The sequence below is a fragment of the Anguilla rostrata genome, chromosome 5 (assembly GCF_018555375.3).
Source record: "Anguilla rostrata isolate EN2019 chromosome 5, ASM1855537v3, whole genome shotgun sequence".
In the NCBI taxonomy this organism is placed as follows: domain Eukaryota; kingdom Metazoa; phylum Chordata; class Actinopteri; order Anguilliformes; family Anguillidae; genus Anguilla; species Anguilla rostrata.
Window position 1 is genome coordinate 14863066 of NC_057937.1, and position 19746 is coordinate 14882811.

Below are 19746 nucleotides of genomic sequence, written 5' to 3' on the forward strand. Positions count from 1 at the left end.
AAGGCCTTGCCTGCTGTTGGTCTCCAGCTGATCAAGGTCATCTGTTTATCAAGTGGAGAATGAGAGCAGGGAAGGTGAAAAGTTCAGTCATTAAATACGCCCAGAAGCTGTATCTCAGTTCCTGCCTCTCAGTCCCCACCCCGACTGCCCATATCTTCCAATCAGATCCTCTGTTATGTTATTCCATTAAGAACACCCCCCCCCCTCCCCATTCAGATTTTAAAAGCAGGAGGAAGTATGAATTCAGAGCAACGTGTGTTATTGCATATTCACCCACCCACCCCCCGACGCCCCCCCCCATGCAAACATAAACAAATACATACACACAGATTATTATTATTATTAGTAGTAGTAGTAGTAGTAGAAGTATTATTATTATTATATCAAAATAATGTTATTTTTATATTAAGCTATTGGCGTATTTATACCCAGTAAGATCTGGTCACAGCTGAGGATTGGACACTAGAGGACACAGCACTGCAGTCGTAACTTCATCATCTCAATGGACCAAAGAAGAGAACAGAAACAGCCAGCATTTATGACACGTTCATTACTCTCAAACTCAGAGAGCCCCTGTTAGCAGAACAAATGCACACATTTGCTTAACGCTGTTTACTGAGGCACAAATATTAGGAGCCATTTCTCAGTTGATGGAGAGAAAAAGTGCTGCCACCTTTAAATACTCAACAGGAAAGGGCAAAGGGAGCGTTAAGTATGTTTTAGTAATCAAATAATCAAAGCAATTAAAGCACTTGATGATCGAACACTTCATGAGGTGGAACAAACGACCAGAAGCAATGCCTCCCCCGGCGAATTGAGTTTGACCCTCTTTGATTTTAATGGCCCATCAGACTGGGAGGAACAACAAGTGAGGAACTAGGAAGACGAGGCCTAAATGAAAAACTCAACCTTTCCGCGAAGCTTCGTGTATTTCATCTGTTTCACTTACATGACAGATGTTTCGGGACGCGTACACTGAACAAAAAGTACATTTGCAGCACAGTGCCGAAAGGTTCATTTGGTTCAGCTCGACCACTCGATTTCTTTTTGGTGGTGAAGCCAGCTCAGCTCTGCGCTCCAGCGTAAATCTCATTTCAATATATAATTCAGAGTGCCATCAGGATTCAGGGCATGTATCTGTCCCATACTTCAGACGGCACTTTCCCGATAGCCACTTTAATGATATACACAGGATTGCGGAGGGTCTGGGGCTGCCAGGGGCTGTTTGGTAGATCTATTAGACTAAGAGCTCTGTCTTAAGGTGACTCTGCTGGCAAGGTTTCAAGAAGACAATGGATGACTTGTATTTTCTCGTTGAAACTGGTAGTGCCGGCACATACATGATCACCAATTGAAAAATTATGTTAATATCATGTCAATTAGAGTAAAGGGAAAGCACACAGATTCCAAATATCTGATTACGTGTTTGCTCGTGTCCTTAGAAAGCCAGAAAGCAAGGTCAATGTCAATCGTTAGTTATTGGTACTGAGTGATCATCTTCACCCCACGTAAAAGCTTTTTTTTCCAGCAGAGGAGGGTGTCTCAAGATGACAATGCCCCCATCCACAGGGCACAGTAGTTAGCCAGTGGTATGAGGAGCATGACGTTGACGTTATGCATATATCACAGCCTTCTCAGCCACCAGATCTGAACCCAATCGAGTATTTATGGAATTGTTTGGAACAATGCCCAAGACAGCATTTTCCACTTACATCAACTAAGATTGAGTTGAACGATTTTTTTTTCATGGATGAGTGCTGTCATATTCCTCTGCAGAATTCTCTCTAATTAAAGAAAAAAAGGGAAAAAAAATATTTAAAGCATATCCAAAGGTTGCTAAAGGCTTCAGAGACTGATAAAAACAATAATCTGGATCAAGGGATTACTTTTCCAAAATTAGTCACTGGCCACAATGTAGAGTTATCACTCTAAGAGTCTGTGGGTAAAGAATATAACACACAATATGGTTTTAGTCTTTGATTTAGTCAAGGGCTACATTATGTAGATAAGCACTGAAGCTTGCCCGTGCACTTACAAAGAACTATGGTATGTGCTTGTGCAAGCACCTGAAAGCTGCCAATCAATTTTAAGTGCAAGTAAAAATTTATGCCAGAATCACCTTGGGTCTTGGGGGTTCAAGGACTACAAACAATGGAAATGAGTATTCAAGAATTTTCTGGAAGGGAGCAGCGAGAAAGTCAAGGAAGATGAAAAACACCATGGAAACAAGACGCGAACTCCAAAGCAAAACCATGTACTGGACAGAAGAGGAAGACAGGCAGGATACTAAGATGAATGTGGCCTGGCCCAAGGCCAGATTTTCTGTAAGTGCCTCACAACCTTACTTCCTGGAACCCCCCTTAGCTGTCTATGTATTGTTCAAACATGAGTCTGCACCGTACTGCATTTCAGCTACACTTCAGTACCTCTGCTGTTCAGAGCAGCTGTAGGCTACTTCCTATAACAAGCGGCATTGCATTTGCTATGAATAAATGAGCGAGACTGCTCAATAAATTTGAGTGGCTGCTTGTGGCTCAAAAAAGAGGAAGAAATCTTGATATTTCTTCATTTTCTCCTGTGATGTGCTGAAGAGGTAATGATGAAAAGCAATAAAGGACAATCATACACATACAGTAATATAGTATATAAGTATGTATCCAGCACACAGCAGGATACATGCTTGTATATTTTCTAGCATGAATGATAAATATTATATGAAAAATACCATACAATCAATCACTAAAACACAAATCATTTACAAGACTGTCTGCTTGTGGTACTTTACAGATCCATTCCCACTTCACATACAGATCACCAGATAAACTATCTAGCTTGAGCTTCCTAGCCAGCTAACCAACACATTATCTTATGTTATGCACGTTGCTCACCTAGCCAACTAAATTCTGAATCTCAGTCCAAGTGTCAGAGAGCAACCGGCTTTAGCCTTGTGGTCACACAGAAACCCACATCAGCATCACTGTCAGGGAGAAATCTGTCTCAGCACCACTGTGAGAGAGAAACGTCTTCGAGCTCCGTTGCCAGAAAGACTTGCCTGACAGGTGCGGGGGGGGGGAGGCGGCTACTGGACTCTCGCAAGCAGGATCACTGATTCTCTGATCAGGCAGATGGAGGGAAAGATTTTCTTGCTGAGCCATTGACTCCAAATTGCAGAGCAATAACCTCCAAGGCCCAGAGAAGCCTCGCAGATTAAGGAAGGGTGGATTGCCCTTCTATCCATTTGCTTTTCCCACTGAACAGAACACCTAAGATCCAGGAAACCCCTGGGTATATTACAGCTGCAGATGTATTGAACTTTTCTGCAATGACAAGAATATTACCAAAGCTAAAGGTCCTGTTATTTATTTTTTTTATCTCTGCTTTATGAGTTGATTAAGGGAGATAAATGTCACATACACATTTCTCATTGTATGTATCATAAGCTGAAGATTTATGACATACTTTATGTTGATAGAACATTCATCAGATTGAAATGGCAATTTTGTTTTTATAATTGTCATAGTCTTTCAGTTACTGGAACAAAAGTGCAAAATCAATCACTTGTGGCTGAAAAACTGTGCAGGATTTAAATGAGCAATTTAATCTAATGTAAGAAACATAAGTTGAAAAATGAATTGTCATTTTAAATTCTTCACATTTCTAAATAATTTAAGAGATTTACTAAGTTGTGGCAGGCTTGTGAGAACCGAACATGCAATATTATTACGTGCTCAAAGGTAAAGAAAAAATATTCTAGCAATGAGATTGTGCCCCCCCTGTGAGGTCATGCCCTTGTTGCCATGACTACTATCAGATAATTGTCCTGTTGTAAACATTACCTAGGTGCTTAGCATGTATGAGGCCACAAGACAGACCAAAGCCTTCTGGCAGTGACTGAAATACTGCACCATGACAACATCTTGATCACACAGTAGGCTTGCCAAAGATCAACACAACCAGACAACAAGCAACCCCGCATAATACATGTATTAATCAAAAGGAAAGGAAATCCATGAGAATCGTTTTTGTTTTTTTTTGTCAACCAAGCAAGGAGGCCGCCACAATTGTAAGACTTTTCTTGTTTAAAGGAAAATGGCTTGTGATGTGCTGCTTTCCAGACCATGTAAAAGAAAATGAGACGCTCCCACAGATCTTTCCTCACTCCACCTCTTTCGGAGCTTACCAGTGAGGTCACATTTGCACCGCTGCTTTGCCCCGAAAGAGATGAATAAAACTGAGCGAAATATCGATTTCAGAAGTCTCATCTGACTTCTCATCTTCTGCCCTTGTTATGCAGTCTTAACGATTTCATCATATCCAAGCTTTTCGCGGTATTTTTAACCTCTGCATTAAACCCTGGGACGTGATTGAGTCCGACACTGTTGCTAGCAGGCAGTACAGACCATGTCCTGGAACTACCCTGTCGTCTGCCCCCCTGTGAAGAAAAAAAAACATTTATCTTTGCAACAGGTCCAACTCTATTTTGTCTAAATCTTATTGGAACAGGGGACAAGTGTGATGTATAGAGAAGTATTTGTGTCGGTCTGGTTTAAACTTCTTTTGTACGGCTAGTTACACTTCTGATTTATTGTTGACACTGAGAAACATTATTACTGAAGTATAACTTGAAATATTGATTATTTATTTTACTCACCTCCACAAAAATGTTTTCTTACAATAGTTATATATATATAAGAGTTATAGAAAACAACTGCCAAATTCAGATCAGCAATCAGTTGGCTCGACCTGCATACATGGCTGGAGCCCTGGATCTGGAGTTAGATGTGCTTTAATACACCTGTTTATTCCTTCCATTAAATTGTATTTATGATCCTGACCTTCAAATGCATTCTGTGCCGGTAACACATCACGCCTTGTTTTTCATGTTGTTTATTTGGCCAATTAACTACATCCTGAAACTTGCACAGCACAGCATTACCTGGGTAAAGTGGAGTATACAGAAGAGCAGCATTTACTAAATATCCCTTGTGCCTAAAGAGATTAGAGTGGATCCAAAAGACAGGTGCATTGTCTTCTGAAATTTGACAACCACAAATAGGCCAACCAGAGGCACCCACACTCAGTGAAATCAAGAAGAGAATTCCTACTTTTTCTGCCACAGCGTAAAATTCCATGTACAGAATTGGTGGCCAAAAAAAGAACATTATACAGCATTATACAGCTTTTGCATACTATAGTCATCTGCAACCAGTGGCGTCCCATGCCTATAATGAATGTGTGTTTATTGCTGGAAACCTTTTCCTTGACCATTTAATGTGTCCAACCTCTCTTAGGAAACGATGAAGCACAGAACAGATTCTAATCAAGTTGTGCTGTATTCTAATTAGGAAAATACAAAGTGTGAGGCAGTCACCTGTGGTCAGCTGAGAGGCGTAATTAGGACATTCCCTAATTGCCATAATAACAAGCTGTTTGTGTCTGTGTTTATGCAGCAGGAATATCCACGGCATGCAGCCTGTCAGACTTCAACACCTCACAGGCTGCTGAACTTAAAAGGCCTCCATAGCACAAATTGCCTAGAGTACCTGATTCCAAAAGCAGAGATTAAAGAAAAGAAGCGTCTCAATAGGTGCTCAAAGTCTCAACAGACCACAGATGTAATGAAAGGAGGGATGCTTCCTGAATAATTTTCTTGAGGAGATTTATTCAACAAATATTGTATTTACAAGATGGATCGGTTGGGTTAAAACTATCACTTAACTGAGTAACCGAGAATTTCATTCTCTAGTTGAATTGTAAATGCAGCCACCAGCTACCAGCCATGTCCTGATGTGGTGGCAGAGAGCATAGCATTTGTCAAGAACTGCAACGACAGACTCCAGAGTGAGGAACAGCCCATCCTGTATAAAACTCCAGACATGTGTAGCGAAGAATTTTGGAAAGATTTAACAAAAGTTGAGACACCATAATAATAATGGCAGTGTATAAAATATAATATTTAAGTATTTGTCCAGGCTTTAAAAATCGAGAAATATGCCTAAGTACTCAGTTCTGCCATTTACCATCTTTTTAGATAACAATAAATCACAGGAATTTTCACTTTGCCACAATTGTCATCTATCTATGACTCCATTGGTGTCACCCTAATAATGCCTACTCCCCCTGGAAACCAGAACAGTCATAAAAGAAGATGCAGATTTTGAGCATTGTTTACACTTACAGCACTATCAGGGAAAATGCCAAAGAGATGCTTATAAAATAACAATAATATTATTGCTACTGTAGTATTTATTAACAACAAAAACAAGAACAACAACAATAATAATAATAATAATAATCATTGTTGTTGTTATTATTATCATAATAATAATCATTGTTGTTGTTGTTGTTATTATTATTATTGAAATTTACATAAAATGGCCAACACACAAAAAGGTCAAATGAGTAAAAAAGTAATCAGGTGACATCATTGGTAAATGAAAAGGTGCCAAGGCCAAAATCATAAATAAATGTAGCCTAGGCTAGCCTACAATGTACAATTAAATAACAGAACATCACACAGAATAACGGTTTCATGTCCTGTTATAATGACATCATCATCAGCACATACGCATGTTTGTAATTTATGTCGCTAATTAATGAGATAAATAATATCCATTATAGCAATAGCATACACACAGAAATGACAAGCTGCGTCTTTCCATTCATTCGTATCTACACATGTATGCAAACATCACATGATACAGTAAGTCTGTTAAGTCAATCGGTATAGATCCTAAATCCTCAGGGGCATCTTATCCATCTCTATCTGCGAGGTGCTCCGCGGTTCTACCGCTTTGAAGAGACCTGCTGAGTGTGTACAAGAGAGAGAGGGAATGTGTGTGTGCGTGTGCGAGAGAGCGGGGGGGAGTGTGTGTCTGCTCCGCTACTGCTGCCCTTTGATCCCTGCATTAGTGTTAGTTAGGGGCTCGGAGACACACACTTAGCTTCAGAGAGAGCAGCCATAGTCAAGACACAGCAACACCACCCCCTTCTCCCGGGCTCCTATTCCCAACAATACACTCTAGACCGAGGACAGCCAGGTGCACGACAAGTCCCTGCCATCCGCGCCTCGCTCACAATTTCAATGGACAAAAATCATTTTTGATACTGATCCCTAAACACGGAGGAGAATGTGAAAAAGGGCGACAATGCCCCGCAGGAAGCAGGACCAACCCAAGCGCCTGCCTTCGCGTAAGTCCATTTCTGGGTTTCTGAGATTTTTACGGCTCTTCTTGTGTTTTGCGCAGTAGTTTAGGGTTAAAGAGGTGAAACAGACAAAGACACGGAGTAGGTTAATTCTTCTTTTTTAGGTCTGCACTAGGCAGCCATGTTGGCGATGAGCAGCTCGCCAGTGAGTGTATTTAAGCTGTATCTTTAGTACTGAATGATCAATAAAGGTCCCGTTCTCCTAAAGGTTGTGGTCAGTAAGCGTGTGTGTCGGTCGTAAATGGCATTATGGCAGAGCCGTTTTCGCGATTCTGCCCGCGGAACTCTGGCTCTCTTGGAAGCAAAAGGGGAGGATCTGAGAATCTGGCCGCAATAAAATGAAGGGTCAGTCGGATCAGACAAGGCAGGCTAGACTCAGGCTTCCGTGCCCCAGCATTAGCACCGCAACTTATTTTCTCTCTTCGTGAAACACATCTCGCTAACTTTCGTAAGATCAAACCCACGGAACGACGTAGTTGTCATCCTATTCATATATAATTTTCGGACTGGATCTGTTATTTTATGCTGGGCTATTTCGTCCCCTCCCAGATCAGAAAGGTTCGTGTCTGCATGCTGCCGGAGTCAAAGCCATGGTCGGTCACCTGAAGTTCACGGTTTTCCTTCCCTTCGCAGCCATTCATTGCAGACAGACTGCGATCAATAACGCGGACAAGAACGCAGATATGGAGTTTATCGTTCTTCCCAATGATCGCGCGACGTAACCAATTATATTAGATACGTCTTTGGTTTAAATTAAGGGGCTATCAATAGATATTTTTGTTCGTTTGACCCTACGTAACCAGGATGTTTAGATTGTGCTTTTATCGGGCGAATAATAACTTGCAATTGCGCACTCTCTCCGCTAGAGGATCTACTAGGTAGAATATTGAAACATTTATCAAAAGACTTAACTGTCGCAATTTTGGTGTAAAAGCTGAACACGGACGACGATGAACTAATGGACCAGGTTGTCAGCATAAGGGTGATATGAAAATGATCTAAATGCAATGCAGTGAATAGTAAGCGACTGTGGTGCTGCTGTGTAACGTTGCGGTGATCTGTGGTGCTGGGTTCAACAGCTGCAGCTGTTGGATTTGCAGGGGTTAGCTGTTCAGCAAAAACACTGAGATATTTTGCACAGCTCGTGCCAGTCTCTCAGACAGTTTTGCGCTGTGTAGGGTCTTCTGTGGGTTAAGGCGAATCAAGGTTAAGCTCTTGTCACACTGGTTGTGCGGATTGCATATCCATTGATTGATGAATCATATCCGACCGCAGATGCCCTCAGAATCCAAGCAAATTAAAATTGCACGTCTGGATCAAAGTTGAAACGTTCTAACAAAGAGAATCATTTTAAGGTGAACTGCATTACCACAAGAATAAAAAATAAGCTTTTTCCTCATGTTATTGCATCTTCTCATCAATAAGTCTGTATTTTCTTTGTATACACACTTGTTTGTCTCTTGTTTAGTTGTTTTGTTTTCCTTTATGACATTTTTTATTCTGAAACCAACATAGAGAGGGTATGGTGAAGCTGTATGTGTTAGGGGAACACTGTGTGAGGCTACATCTCAATTTAGCAGTAGGTGGGACAGTCTCGGTGCAACGTGGAGTGGTACGGGGCATCTTAATGTGAGAAGGAGTGTGATTTGGCATCTCTGTAATAGAATGCGTGTTACTGTGTTCTCATTGTTGAAGAGTTGTCCTGGGTGTCTCATTGTAATAAGGAATGTGATATGACTTGTTATTTTAGCATAACCAAGTGTAAGTGGGTATTCGCAGTGTAACAGTGTGAGTGGGTATTCTCAGTGTAACAGAGTGTAAGTGGGTATTTTCAGTGTAACACAGTGTGAATGGGCATTCTCAGTGTGACACAGTGTGAGTGGGTATTCTCAGTGTAACAGTGTGTCAGTGGGCATTCTCAGTGTAACAGAGTGTGAGTGGGTATTCTCAGTGTGGCAGGGTGTGAGTGGGTATTCTGAGTGTGAAACTCTGTGTGAGTGGGTATTCTCTGTGTGACAGGGTGTGAGTGGGCATTCTCAGTGTGACAGTGTGAGTGGGCATTCTCAGTGTAACAGTGTGAGTGGGCATTCTCAGTGTAACAGGGTGTGAGTGGGCATGTTCAGTGTAACAGTGTGAGTGGGTATTCTCAGTGTAACAATGTGAGTGGGCATTCTCAGTGTAACAGTGTGAGTGGGCATTCTCAGTGTAACAGGGTGTAAGTGGGCATCCTCAGTGTAACAGTGTGAGTGGGCATTCTCAGTGTAACAGTGTGAGTGGGCATTCTCAGTGTAACAGTGTGAGTGGGTATTCTCAGTGTAACAGTGTGAGTGGGCATTCTCAGTGTAACAGGGTGTGAGTGGGCATTCTCAGTGTAACAGTGTGAGTGGGTATTCTCAGTGTGACAGTGTAAGTGGGTATTCTCAGTTCAATAGTGTAAGTGGGCATTCTCAGTGTGACACAGCGCAAGTGGGTATTCTCAGCATAACGGATCATGAGCAGGTATCTCAGTTTCATTGGTCCTTTACCCCTGGGGTGATGATAACAATCTTGGCCAGTCCAGGGCTTGAAAATATTGGATGGTGGGAGAAGTTAAATCTGGAGCCCTTTGGCATTGCCCATTTGTGCTGAAATTCTGCCAGCACCTGACCTGATCCTGTCTTTCAGTGGCTAGTGAATGGAGCTGGCATGCCTAGTGATGATCAGGCCTTTATGTAGAAAGGAATCAAAGAGTAGAAAGCCCCTGTATGGGAACATGACTGATAAGATGCCAAAGCCAAAATTAAGCCTGTTAGGCCAGAGCTGCCCAACCCTGTTCCTGGAGATCTTCCATCCTGTAGGCTTTTATTTCAACCCTAATTCAGCACACCTGATTCTACTAAATAGCAGCTCAATACAATTTCTGGCTGAATGAAGTGTGCTTTGTTATGGTCGGAGTGAAAACCTCCAGGACAATACATCTCCAGAAACAGGGTTGGGCAGCCCTGGTGTAGCCTATATCAATACATGAAAATAAACAAATGATCTGAAATTTTCTTTAAAAATTATTATTATTTTTTATTTAGCTTTGATTTGCGCCTACCGCACATTTCAAAACAGCCAAAACACGTGGCATGAGTTTGAACTTCGGCTGATGTAATGGCGTTTGTGCGAGGAAGGGCCTAAAATATCTTCAGAGCGGAGTGGGAGTGCAGTTACCCAGCACTGCCAGTTTGGAACGTTATCTGTGGGGGGGTGCGGGGGGGTGGGGGGAATGAAATCACAGCACTTCCTGGGCAGAGAACAACTGTCCTGCAGCAACCTCCTCCCACCACAAACCCAGGAAAGTGTCCTGACCGTACATCAGCTAATGCATTTAGCGGCGTCACTAGCCGTTAGGACTCGAGCGCTTGTGCGGTCGAAGCACGAAAGCTGGGGAACGGTGTCGGCGTGGTGCACGCCCCTGGGCGTCGACAGCTCTCAGAGCAAGGTGTGCGAGCGGAGTGCAGAGGCGTTGGCGGTGGATAGTGGAGTTTTTTTTTTACGGTAAGCGCACTCGTCATCGACGGAGAAGCGGCGGTCAGCGGCGCTCAGAGTTTTTCCTGACACCGACGGGCAGGTGAGTCGTCGAGGCGCTAACGACGTGCATTAAACATATCGTGCACGTGGGGGTGATGTCGCACCGTATCGGGAGCCATTGGAACCTCGGAGGGGGATTCATTTCATAATTCCTCAGTTTCTCGTGTCGCACTTGGTTTTGGCACGCTGATGATGGCTTGATGCCGAAGCTAATTCGTGTCACTTGCTCTCTATGCTAATACATTTAATTAAGCATAATAAACTTCTGAGCCTGTTTGTAAAGGGCCAACGCCAGTCTCCATGTGCCTAAAGCTTCCGAGCTGAGCGGTTAAAAGTTACGTTCTGTGATTTTAGAACATTGTGTAACAGGCAGTTGCCTGCTCAGAAACCATTGCTGGAGCCACAATACTCCAGTATGTTAGAGTAGCCTATTAGCTATTCTTGAGAACAGCAGAGAAAGACTTTCTGCAAAGAGTAGCTGGACCTAGCGAAGGCCCGTGAAGGCTTATAATCTTGTCAGGAGACTCTTGTCTGGAATGATTCATAGATGGCATTTTCAGATGGCAGCGCACGTTCGCGGTGCAGCTTCATTAATCTTACGGACATTTTGGCGGAGGGACAGTAGCATATGTGTTTATTGTTCCTTCAGAAGGTTCCTCTAGATGAGTACATTTGTCCTCTGATACCCAATGAAAGCCACTTTTGGCAGGCTCAGCAGATGAGTTCGGTAAGGCTGGGGGATCGTCCACCTCCTACTGGTTGAGAGTCAAAGGTCTTTGGGCCATACTGTCAGACGCTGTTGTTGTGTAACAGTTCCAAATGCAGCGAAACTGGTGATGGTGGGGCACTCCAGGAAAGAGCACTTTGTAACGTGAAGCTGACGCCACGTCGTTTCGACCACGTTGCCAGGTCCTTCATCAGATTAACGCAGGCGAGGGAATCCCTGAATAAATCTGTGATGTAGGTCATGCTCACGTGAGCCAACGTTTGAGTACAAACCTACTTACGTTCAGAACTGATGACAAGGCCTTCAGTAAAACTCTGGCGGATTCTGCCCTGCTCCCCCAAACGATTATATAATGTGCGATAAATCTGTCCTTACATCATTGGCTAAGTTTTCACGGACTGATAACCTGGTTGTGACAGAGCCGACAACACTATTGGTGCATAACCTCAATTTGACAGAACTGACAGGCAGTTGGTGTAATGCATATCGTTTGAACATTTTGAATAGATATATGACTTACGATTTTACATGAAATAGCATAATTTAGCTCATCTGTTTAGTGCCTTTTCAAAACAATAAAAATGATGGATGCCGGGTTAGATCTTCCAAAAGGAGAATGTCAGTTACAGGTCGCATGTCAGGCTGTGGTCTTAGCAGCCACACATTAAGCAGTCCAAGGGTGACAGCAAGTGACAGTCCTGGCCTGACCAGTCACGGTCATGCCAAATCCCAAAGAACATCTTAATAATAATATTTATTATTTTACTTTTATGTTGATCTGTGAGAGTGAGTTTGCCTCAGCCTCACTCCTGGTCAGTTTGGCGATCACAGTCCTGGTCAATTCAATTCAGTCTCTATCCCAAATAATTGATTAAGTCCCAGTCCTGACGATTTTCCAACAGTTTCAGCACAGAGAAATTCAGATACATTCCAGGCTTGACTGATCCCAGTCAGTCTCAGTTGTTACCAATTCAGATCAGTCTCAGTCTCAGTCCTATCAATTTCTAATCGCTCTCAGTCCTGACCAATTCCAGCCTGAGTCAAAGTCTTGATAAGTTCAGGTACGCTGCCCAATTGCAGCCTGTCCCGATCGACGAATCCCGACGAGGATCCCGGTTCTGACCAATCCCGAGAAGGGTGACAGGCGCTGTCGAGGCCCGTTACCCCTGCAGTTTATGAAGTTGTCTTTTTCAGGTGACTGGGCGTTCGGTCAGGCGTGACTGCGGAGAGCCTGGTGACTTACAGTGCCCGAGAAGTCGCCCGTCTCTCCCCGGCGTCGCCTTCTCTCTATCAGTCATGTGGTGTGAGGCCAGACACATCCTGACATGGGTCTCTTAACACCTCTGCCGAAAGCTGGCGCGTCGTTTTTATCGTCGCTGAGGTAACCGACAAGGCAACAACTCACGTCCATTCATTAGATTGTTGTGGAGACGACACCGGATGAAGCTATTCGTCCATTTGCCAATTTTATTGTTTTGAGAGCTGTGCATTTTTAACAGTTAAATTTCCAAGAATACTTTCAAGATTCTTTTCATTTTTTTAAAAAACCTGCTGCTTAAATAGTCACAACCTCAGTCACCGTCTCAGCTGCTGTCTGTGCTGATGCCTGGATAGATTTCCAGTATTAACAGCAATACATCCTCTTGTTCATTCAACCATGAAACGGCTCTGTTAAATTGTATGCTTTGTAATCTTCTCATTTGCGCATACATTGCACACCTTTTAAAAGTAGTGTGTACAGTTATGGGTAATAATTATAGCATTATCATTCTTGTTATAGGCTGAGAACACCCACAGTTTATTTTTATCATGGTACTAAGTGCTTTTTCTTAAGACTGAAAGAAACATATTATTTTCATGAAAATACTATCACAGCAACATTCTTCTATTTTACAGCAACCAAAAATGAAACATCTTTTATTAGGTGCATATATAAACAGTAATTAGGCTATGCTGTCTTAACTGAAGTTTTGCTGTTTTATATGGCACATTAAAAATAAAATATAAATTCAAATCACTGGCATATAAAAACATTTTTATGAAACAAAAATAAAAGTTTATTTTACAGTGACAATGCAAATTCTTCCGTTGTTATACATAAAGGATACTCCATTTTGTAAACAACTTCCTGAATCATCACCTACATTTAACCTCCCTCAGTGTTTAATATGCGTAGGCTAATAAAGTAAGCTAAAAGGCAAGTTGCCATTACTTTCTCAAGACAATTTGAATCTCAGTGACGTGATCAGTGATCTAATTTTGCAATGCGCAATGTAGGGACACATGGCTTTGTGTTGAGAAATTTGATGCCGCAATGTTTTGTGTCATGCCTAACATATACACACATTTTCTTTTTAATTTATTAAATTTTTTTTTGTTCTCCCTTGGAACGGAAGGTAAAAATAGACCGGAGCGTGGATGCCTGTGCATGTGTGAAGAGGAATGCGACGCGGTCGTGGGTGAGGTGTCTCATTCTCCCCCCCAGAAACACTTCCTCCTGTTACAGCTCTGGCTGCCGGCCTGCGGTGCCCACAAACGGTCGAGGTCGCGCTCAAAATACACGGACGGTAATGCGTAATACATCCCAATACCGCATACCTCCCCATTATATATAGCGCCGTCCCCAAGCCCCCCCTCCCCCGAACGCGAGGACGTCGCTCTCCGGACCCGGCGAAGCGCCCCGCGCTCCGACCCGCCCCCTCTCGACGGGCAGACCCCCCTGCCCGATGATGACCGCTGTGGTGCAGAAGGCCCAAACCGTTTCTGGAGAGCGTGTGAGGCCTCCAACAAAACTTCCCAACTGGCAACAGGAGAGTTCTAGCGAAGCCGTTGTAAAATGCTGGCCAGGGCTTCATGAAAAAAGCTTTTTTTTTATCTCAGTGGAAGGTACCCAGATAATTAAAGGATACATAAAGTAGTTTGCCAAAAGCAGCAGTGGTCAGACGCCTAGTTTCGTTGGACGGGCCCTCTGCAGTTAACAGCCTGGAAGCGTCCTGCTGAGCTGTGATTGAAAATATAATTTCTCGCAACTTGACAACAGAGAGACAAAATTAATGTTTACAGAGCTGAGCGGTGAAACTTCTGATTGCACTTTCGGGCTTCAAGCGAAGTGACACAGTAGGTTTGTGATGTGTGAATGAGTGGATATGTGGACGGCAAAATACCAAGGTGAGAAAGGTCGGTCAGGATGAGACTCTTTAAATTGGCCCTTGACTTCCTGTTTGCCTGGTGGTTAGGTCGCTGGTGGATTTTTGGAAAGGACTGTCTCTGTCGAACAGTCGTAATTTGGATTATAACTATGACAACGTGATTATTTTATTTATTATTATTATTAGTCAATGGCATAACATAGCCTACATTTTTTAGTTATACTGTGACAAATCCACACATGGCAATGTACATTTTAGACTGTATTTTCACACTTAATAATAAATAAAATTTCAGAGAAATTATGCAAAACAATTCATTCGCTGCTCTGAATGTAGGAGTTGGGGTCAGAGCTGAGTCTCTCAGTACGTGGCGAGTCTGTGAAGGGAAATTGGAGAAAGACAGCAGCATCAGTTAAAAACTTATTAGAAGGCATATTAGAGCCCATATGGCGGTTGGTCATTAGCTTTACGGTCTGCTGTAAATATTGTAGCTAGTTAAGCTACAGACAAAACGGTTCAAGCTGAAGAGCAACAGATTTAGCAACCGCACGTTTTGGTCTTGGAAGCTGACGTTGCCCAAAGCTGTAAAAAAAGCATCCCAGCTGATATTATTTCATGATGCCTTTAAATCATCCGTTTATTTTTGAATTCTGCAGTGCTAAAACTTACTGAGAGAGGTCCAGCCAAGCCCCTGCCCTCTATTCCAGCACCAGTGCACCTCCACCCCTCCCCCCGCCTAATTTTGCCCTAAAGACCTTGTCAGAGTAGTGACATGCTACTACAAGCCGAGACGGAGTGATTTTATAGCTGCCAGAGATGAGAACATGAGTGCTTTTGGAGCACCATTTGTACCCGCACACCGCACAGGGGAAACGTCTCAGCAGTGGCAACCATCACTATTTTCACTGGTCATTCTGTGGTGTTTTATTTTATTTAATTTCTTCTTCGGGAGCTGCAGAGTCCACAGCGACGTCCAAAGACGATTGCCCGTCACCGCGTTGATTAACGAAGCGCGAGCGGCCCCCAAAACACATGAAAACATGTCTGAACAGTCGGCGTCAAATGCAAATAAATATAAGCAAGTGCGGCCGGGCCCGATGTTCTCAGACGTTTTAAATGCGTCGGCAGACATACTGCCAATAACGCCAGGGCCCACTGAGAGGGAATGAGCGCTGGCGAGATTGACTGCAGTGTATTCATTCATCAGTAAACAAAAATCTCATAAACATCCAACCAGCCCTTGTCTGCGAAAAAAAAAGAAAACGGATTTGCGGTGACAGATTAGCTCAGGGATGGAGCTACGTCGCGAGAAAGGGGAACGGAAAGGAAAAAAACGAGCACTTTGCGGATTGATGTCCCTGCTAACGTGCGAGAGAGGCACGATTTATAACCCCGAATTTACTCAGCTGGATACATTTTGGTTCCCCCCCCCCCTTTTATTTCTTGCCTTCTTCAAGGAAGGAGCGAGATCCTCAGAGAATCCCAATTAATGCAATTACGGCGCTGATCCGTTAGGCGCCTGTGAGAAGGTGGCGGGCGGACGCGGCCGCGGCGCCATATTGCGCGCTGCGCTCTAATAAGGAAGCGTGACCGCGGGCAGGCTCATTAGCATAGCCTGGAGCGCCGCGGCCCCCGGCCAGGGCCGAGCCGGACACTTAATTAACGTTAGCGCCGCGTCCCCTTCCGGGCCAGCCGGGACGCGCGGGGGGCCCCCCCCCGGCTTCGTCAGTCGGTCCGGCGAAACCTTTCAGAAGCCCGTTGCGTCGAGTTGGGGTCCCATGACCTTTTTCTCTCCCCGGATGTGCTGACAGCGGGGTAACGCGCCGCTTCCCTCTCTCCGTAGCGGAACGGGCCAGGGACGCATTTCTTTCCTGGGTCTGAATGTCTCTGGTGCCCGCCGGTGTTAGCTTGTATTGCTTAACAGTTTCTCCTGCTGTCAGCTGTCAGACCGCAGAACCTCTTGATACGTTGTGACGCGATTCAAAATCTGCGGCGCTTTGGGCCCGAAAGCTAGTATTTCCTTTGAATCGCGGGGTTGGGGGGGACCGGGGGGGGGTTGAATATCTGGAAAACATCCCAGCTTCGCCTTCGGGGTCAGGACGGCCAGTTTCACGGCTGAGCGAGCGCGAGCCTTAGCGCTAGCGCGGCCCGCGATGCTTGGGGCGGGAAGCCCCGGCGCGAGTCACATGACCAGCCGACCTGCGGAGGAACCCTTGCCCTCGACGGCGAGGTCACCGCGCCTGACGGGCCTGCTCAAATCTGTCTGACTGCGCGGCCGTCTGGCCAGCGCTAGCCAGAGCCCCGGCACAAAGGACCCGCGCGTCTCTGTGGCTAAACAACCAGCGCGCTCGCTCCTCTGTACGTTCTCACTTCCTGTGCCTGTAATCGCTCTGTGTGTGTGTGTGTGTGTGTGTGTGTGTGTGTGTGTGTGTGTGTGTGTGTGTGTGTGTGTGTGTGTGTGTGCTTGTTGTGTGTGTGTGTGTGTGTGTGCTTGTTTGTGAGTGAATGTGTGTGTGCGTGTGTGTGCTTGTTTGTGAGTGAATGTTGTGTGTGTGCGTACGTGTGCTTGTTTGTGAGTGGATGTGTGTGTGTGTACTGCTTGTTGTGGATTGTGTGTGCTACGTGTGCTTGTTTGTGAGTGAATGTGTGTGTGTGCTTGTGACTTGTTGTGATTGTTTGTGTAGTGGAGTGCTGTTTGTGAGTGAATGTGTGTGTGTGTGTGTGTGTGTGTGCATATGTGTGCTTGTTTGTTTGTTTTTGCTCTGAAATGAGATGTTAATTGGCATGTTTGAGGTTAAACTGAAAGTGGGAATTGTCTTCGCGCTGGTGAGATGGGGTGTCACACGGACGGTCGCACTTGCCGCTGGCTGTGGCAGGAGCAGAGTGCCGTGCTCACACGGGCCAATCACAGTCCGGTTCACGATTAGTGTGACGAGGCTGAGATTCTCAACTGAGCAAATTGTGGTTATCCTTACTGACACATCAATGTTTGACATATAGTACATGGCTGAATGGAAGATAATTCCTCAGTTAAGCAATGGTATTCAAATCGGTGTCACAGAATGTCGGTCGGGTTTAGTGTGTGTGCTTGTGTGCGTGTATGGGTGTGTGTGTGTGTGTGTGTGTGTGTGTGTGATGGCTGTGCACTCTGCTTACAACATATTGCTGCTCATCACTCCTCCCCTTTACAGACACAGGAAATGATCTCATAATTCATTGCTGAAATTTTTGCTCAGTCCCACTTCAGCTAGCTGAGACCCACACAATCACTTCACTGATCTTCTTTCTGCTGTCAGTTGAGGTGTTTGCCTCTCGCACTGCTCAGGGGGTGTAGTGCAGTTTCCAGATCCCAGAGATGATACACACTGTGGAGTCGATGCTGTTTTCCAGTGTTAGCGGTAACAGATCTGAACCGCTCAACATCCTGCAGCTGCTTGTGTTCTGCCAGCCTAAACACAGACACTCGCATACATTTCACCACGGACACACACACATGCAGTACACACATGCACACACACACACACACACAGACACACACACACATGCAGTACACACAGACACACAAACACACACACACACATTATTATTATTATTTGAGCCCACACATTAGTGTTCTGCTAAGGTAAATGAAATAAAGGAACACAACCCTTTTGTCCCCTCCCTGACACTCTAGTATCTATGTCTGAAGCTGTATTTTCTTCAACTGTATGAGCTTTTTGTGGTTATTTATGCTTTGACTGTTTGGTTTAAATATCGCAAGGGCTGCATATTGTCAGTTTTCTGTTGTGTTGTATGTGTCATGACCGTTTTGTGGTTAGAGTAGGGTTTGTAGTTGGTGTATGGTAAAGCTGCACATTCAAATATGCGGCGGTATGGTATCTGTGCCCTTACTTGTTGACCGGACAGAGAACCCTCAGAGCTCCCCCCGTAAGGATTGCTGCGGGGTGATCTGTGTGTGGTCAGAGTACGGTCAGGCTGTCGCTCGGCGAATGCGGATGATGGCCAGGTGTGCAGTGACCGTGATGATCCCTGCAGGTCGCCGAGGTGCCGTCGCCTAGCAACCGGCCGTTCCCTCAGAGTAAACAGAGAGCAGGCCACTGGGGTCACGCGAGGGTCACCGAGGCAAAGGCCTCCATCGCACGCGAGCGGGAGGGAGGAGAGAGCGTTCGCGATCGGGGGGGTTTTCTGTGTTTTTCCAGAGCTGGTGGAAACTGCTTTAATGCCTTCTTGCGGGTGCTTTCTTTGAAATTTGGATTCGTTGTGAGAAAGCGGTGAAAAGAAAACAGAAATAGAAGCAGATAAAATGTGTGGTACAGTGTGTCCAAAGAGCAACGTCTCTATGGTACCTTTTTTTACCATGTTGTATTCACACTTATCAGCAATATTCGCTTTCTTTGTTCACTCTCTTCTGGCAAGCTGTAATGTTTTGCTTATGAATATTGAAACATGAAGTGTATATTAATGATCCTTGCTGACCTTAACCCTCCCTCATTGGCTCCCTGGTGGTATCTACCAGCTCATGAATATTAATGTTCTTCTGTAACCTCCATTACCCTAATCTTTGCTGCCTATCCTCCCAGGAGAGCTCGTCGCCATGGTAACCCCTTTACTAAACTCCTTCAGATCCTGGGAATAATATAGTTAAAATGAAGACTGTACTCTGTACTGTAGCCTTGTCGTGCCAGGGAAGCGGGTGGTTTCCTCTCCAAAGCAGGGAATTTTTTAAAAATAGTTTTGTGTATCTCCGGCCACATTTGGCAGGCGGGCACTCGCGAAAATACACCTGTTGAAACTGGAGAAGCGTCGGGTGGCGCTCGGTTCAAGGTCTGTTTACCGTGGCCAGGCTGTTCTAATTGTGTTCGGCCGCGCTTTCCTGGTGAAGACGAACGCCGGCTTCCTGTTGGCTGGCAGGTCGGGGGGTCGGGCTAAAGGAAGCCTGCCCGTGATCCGCAGGCCGGGCGCGCTGGAGGGTCGGCTGGGTAGAGGTCAGCGCTGTGGCACGGACACACACCCGAGCGGGCCCTGCAGTCACAGCGCTGATTCTGCCAGCGGAAGCATCTGAAAATGTACCATTTCGGTTTGGTTGCAGTTTTTGCTTTCAGATTCCCA

At 44.7% G+C, this 19746-nt stretch overlaps 1 protein-coding gene across 1 annotated transcript in view; it reads left to right on the forward strand.

Annotated features, from left to right (window-relative positions):
- Window positions 1-6793: 6793 nt before the first annotated feature.
- The window catches only part of LOC135254795 (zinc finger protein 827-like), a 41462-nt gene continuing 28509 nt past the window's right edge, over window positions 6794-19746 (forward strand). Inside the window, exon 1 of the mRNA XM_064335299.1 lies at window positions 6794-7191. Coding sequence (XP_064191369.1) covers window positions 7149-7191 — 43 coding nt within the window. The 5' untranslated portion in view covers window positions 6794-7148. The remainder of the gene's footprint in view (window positions 7192-19746) is intronic.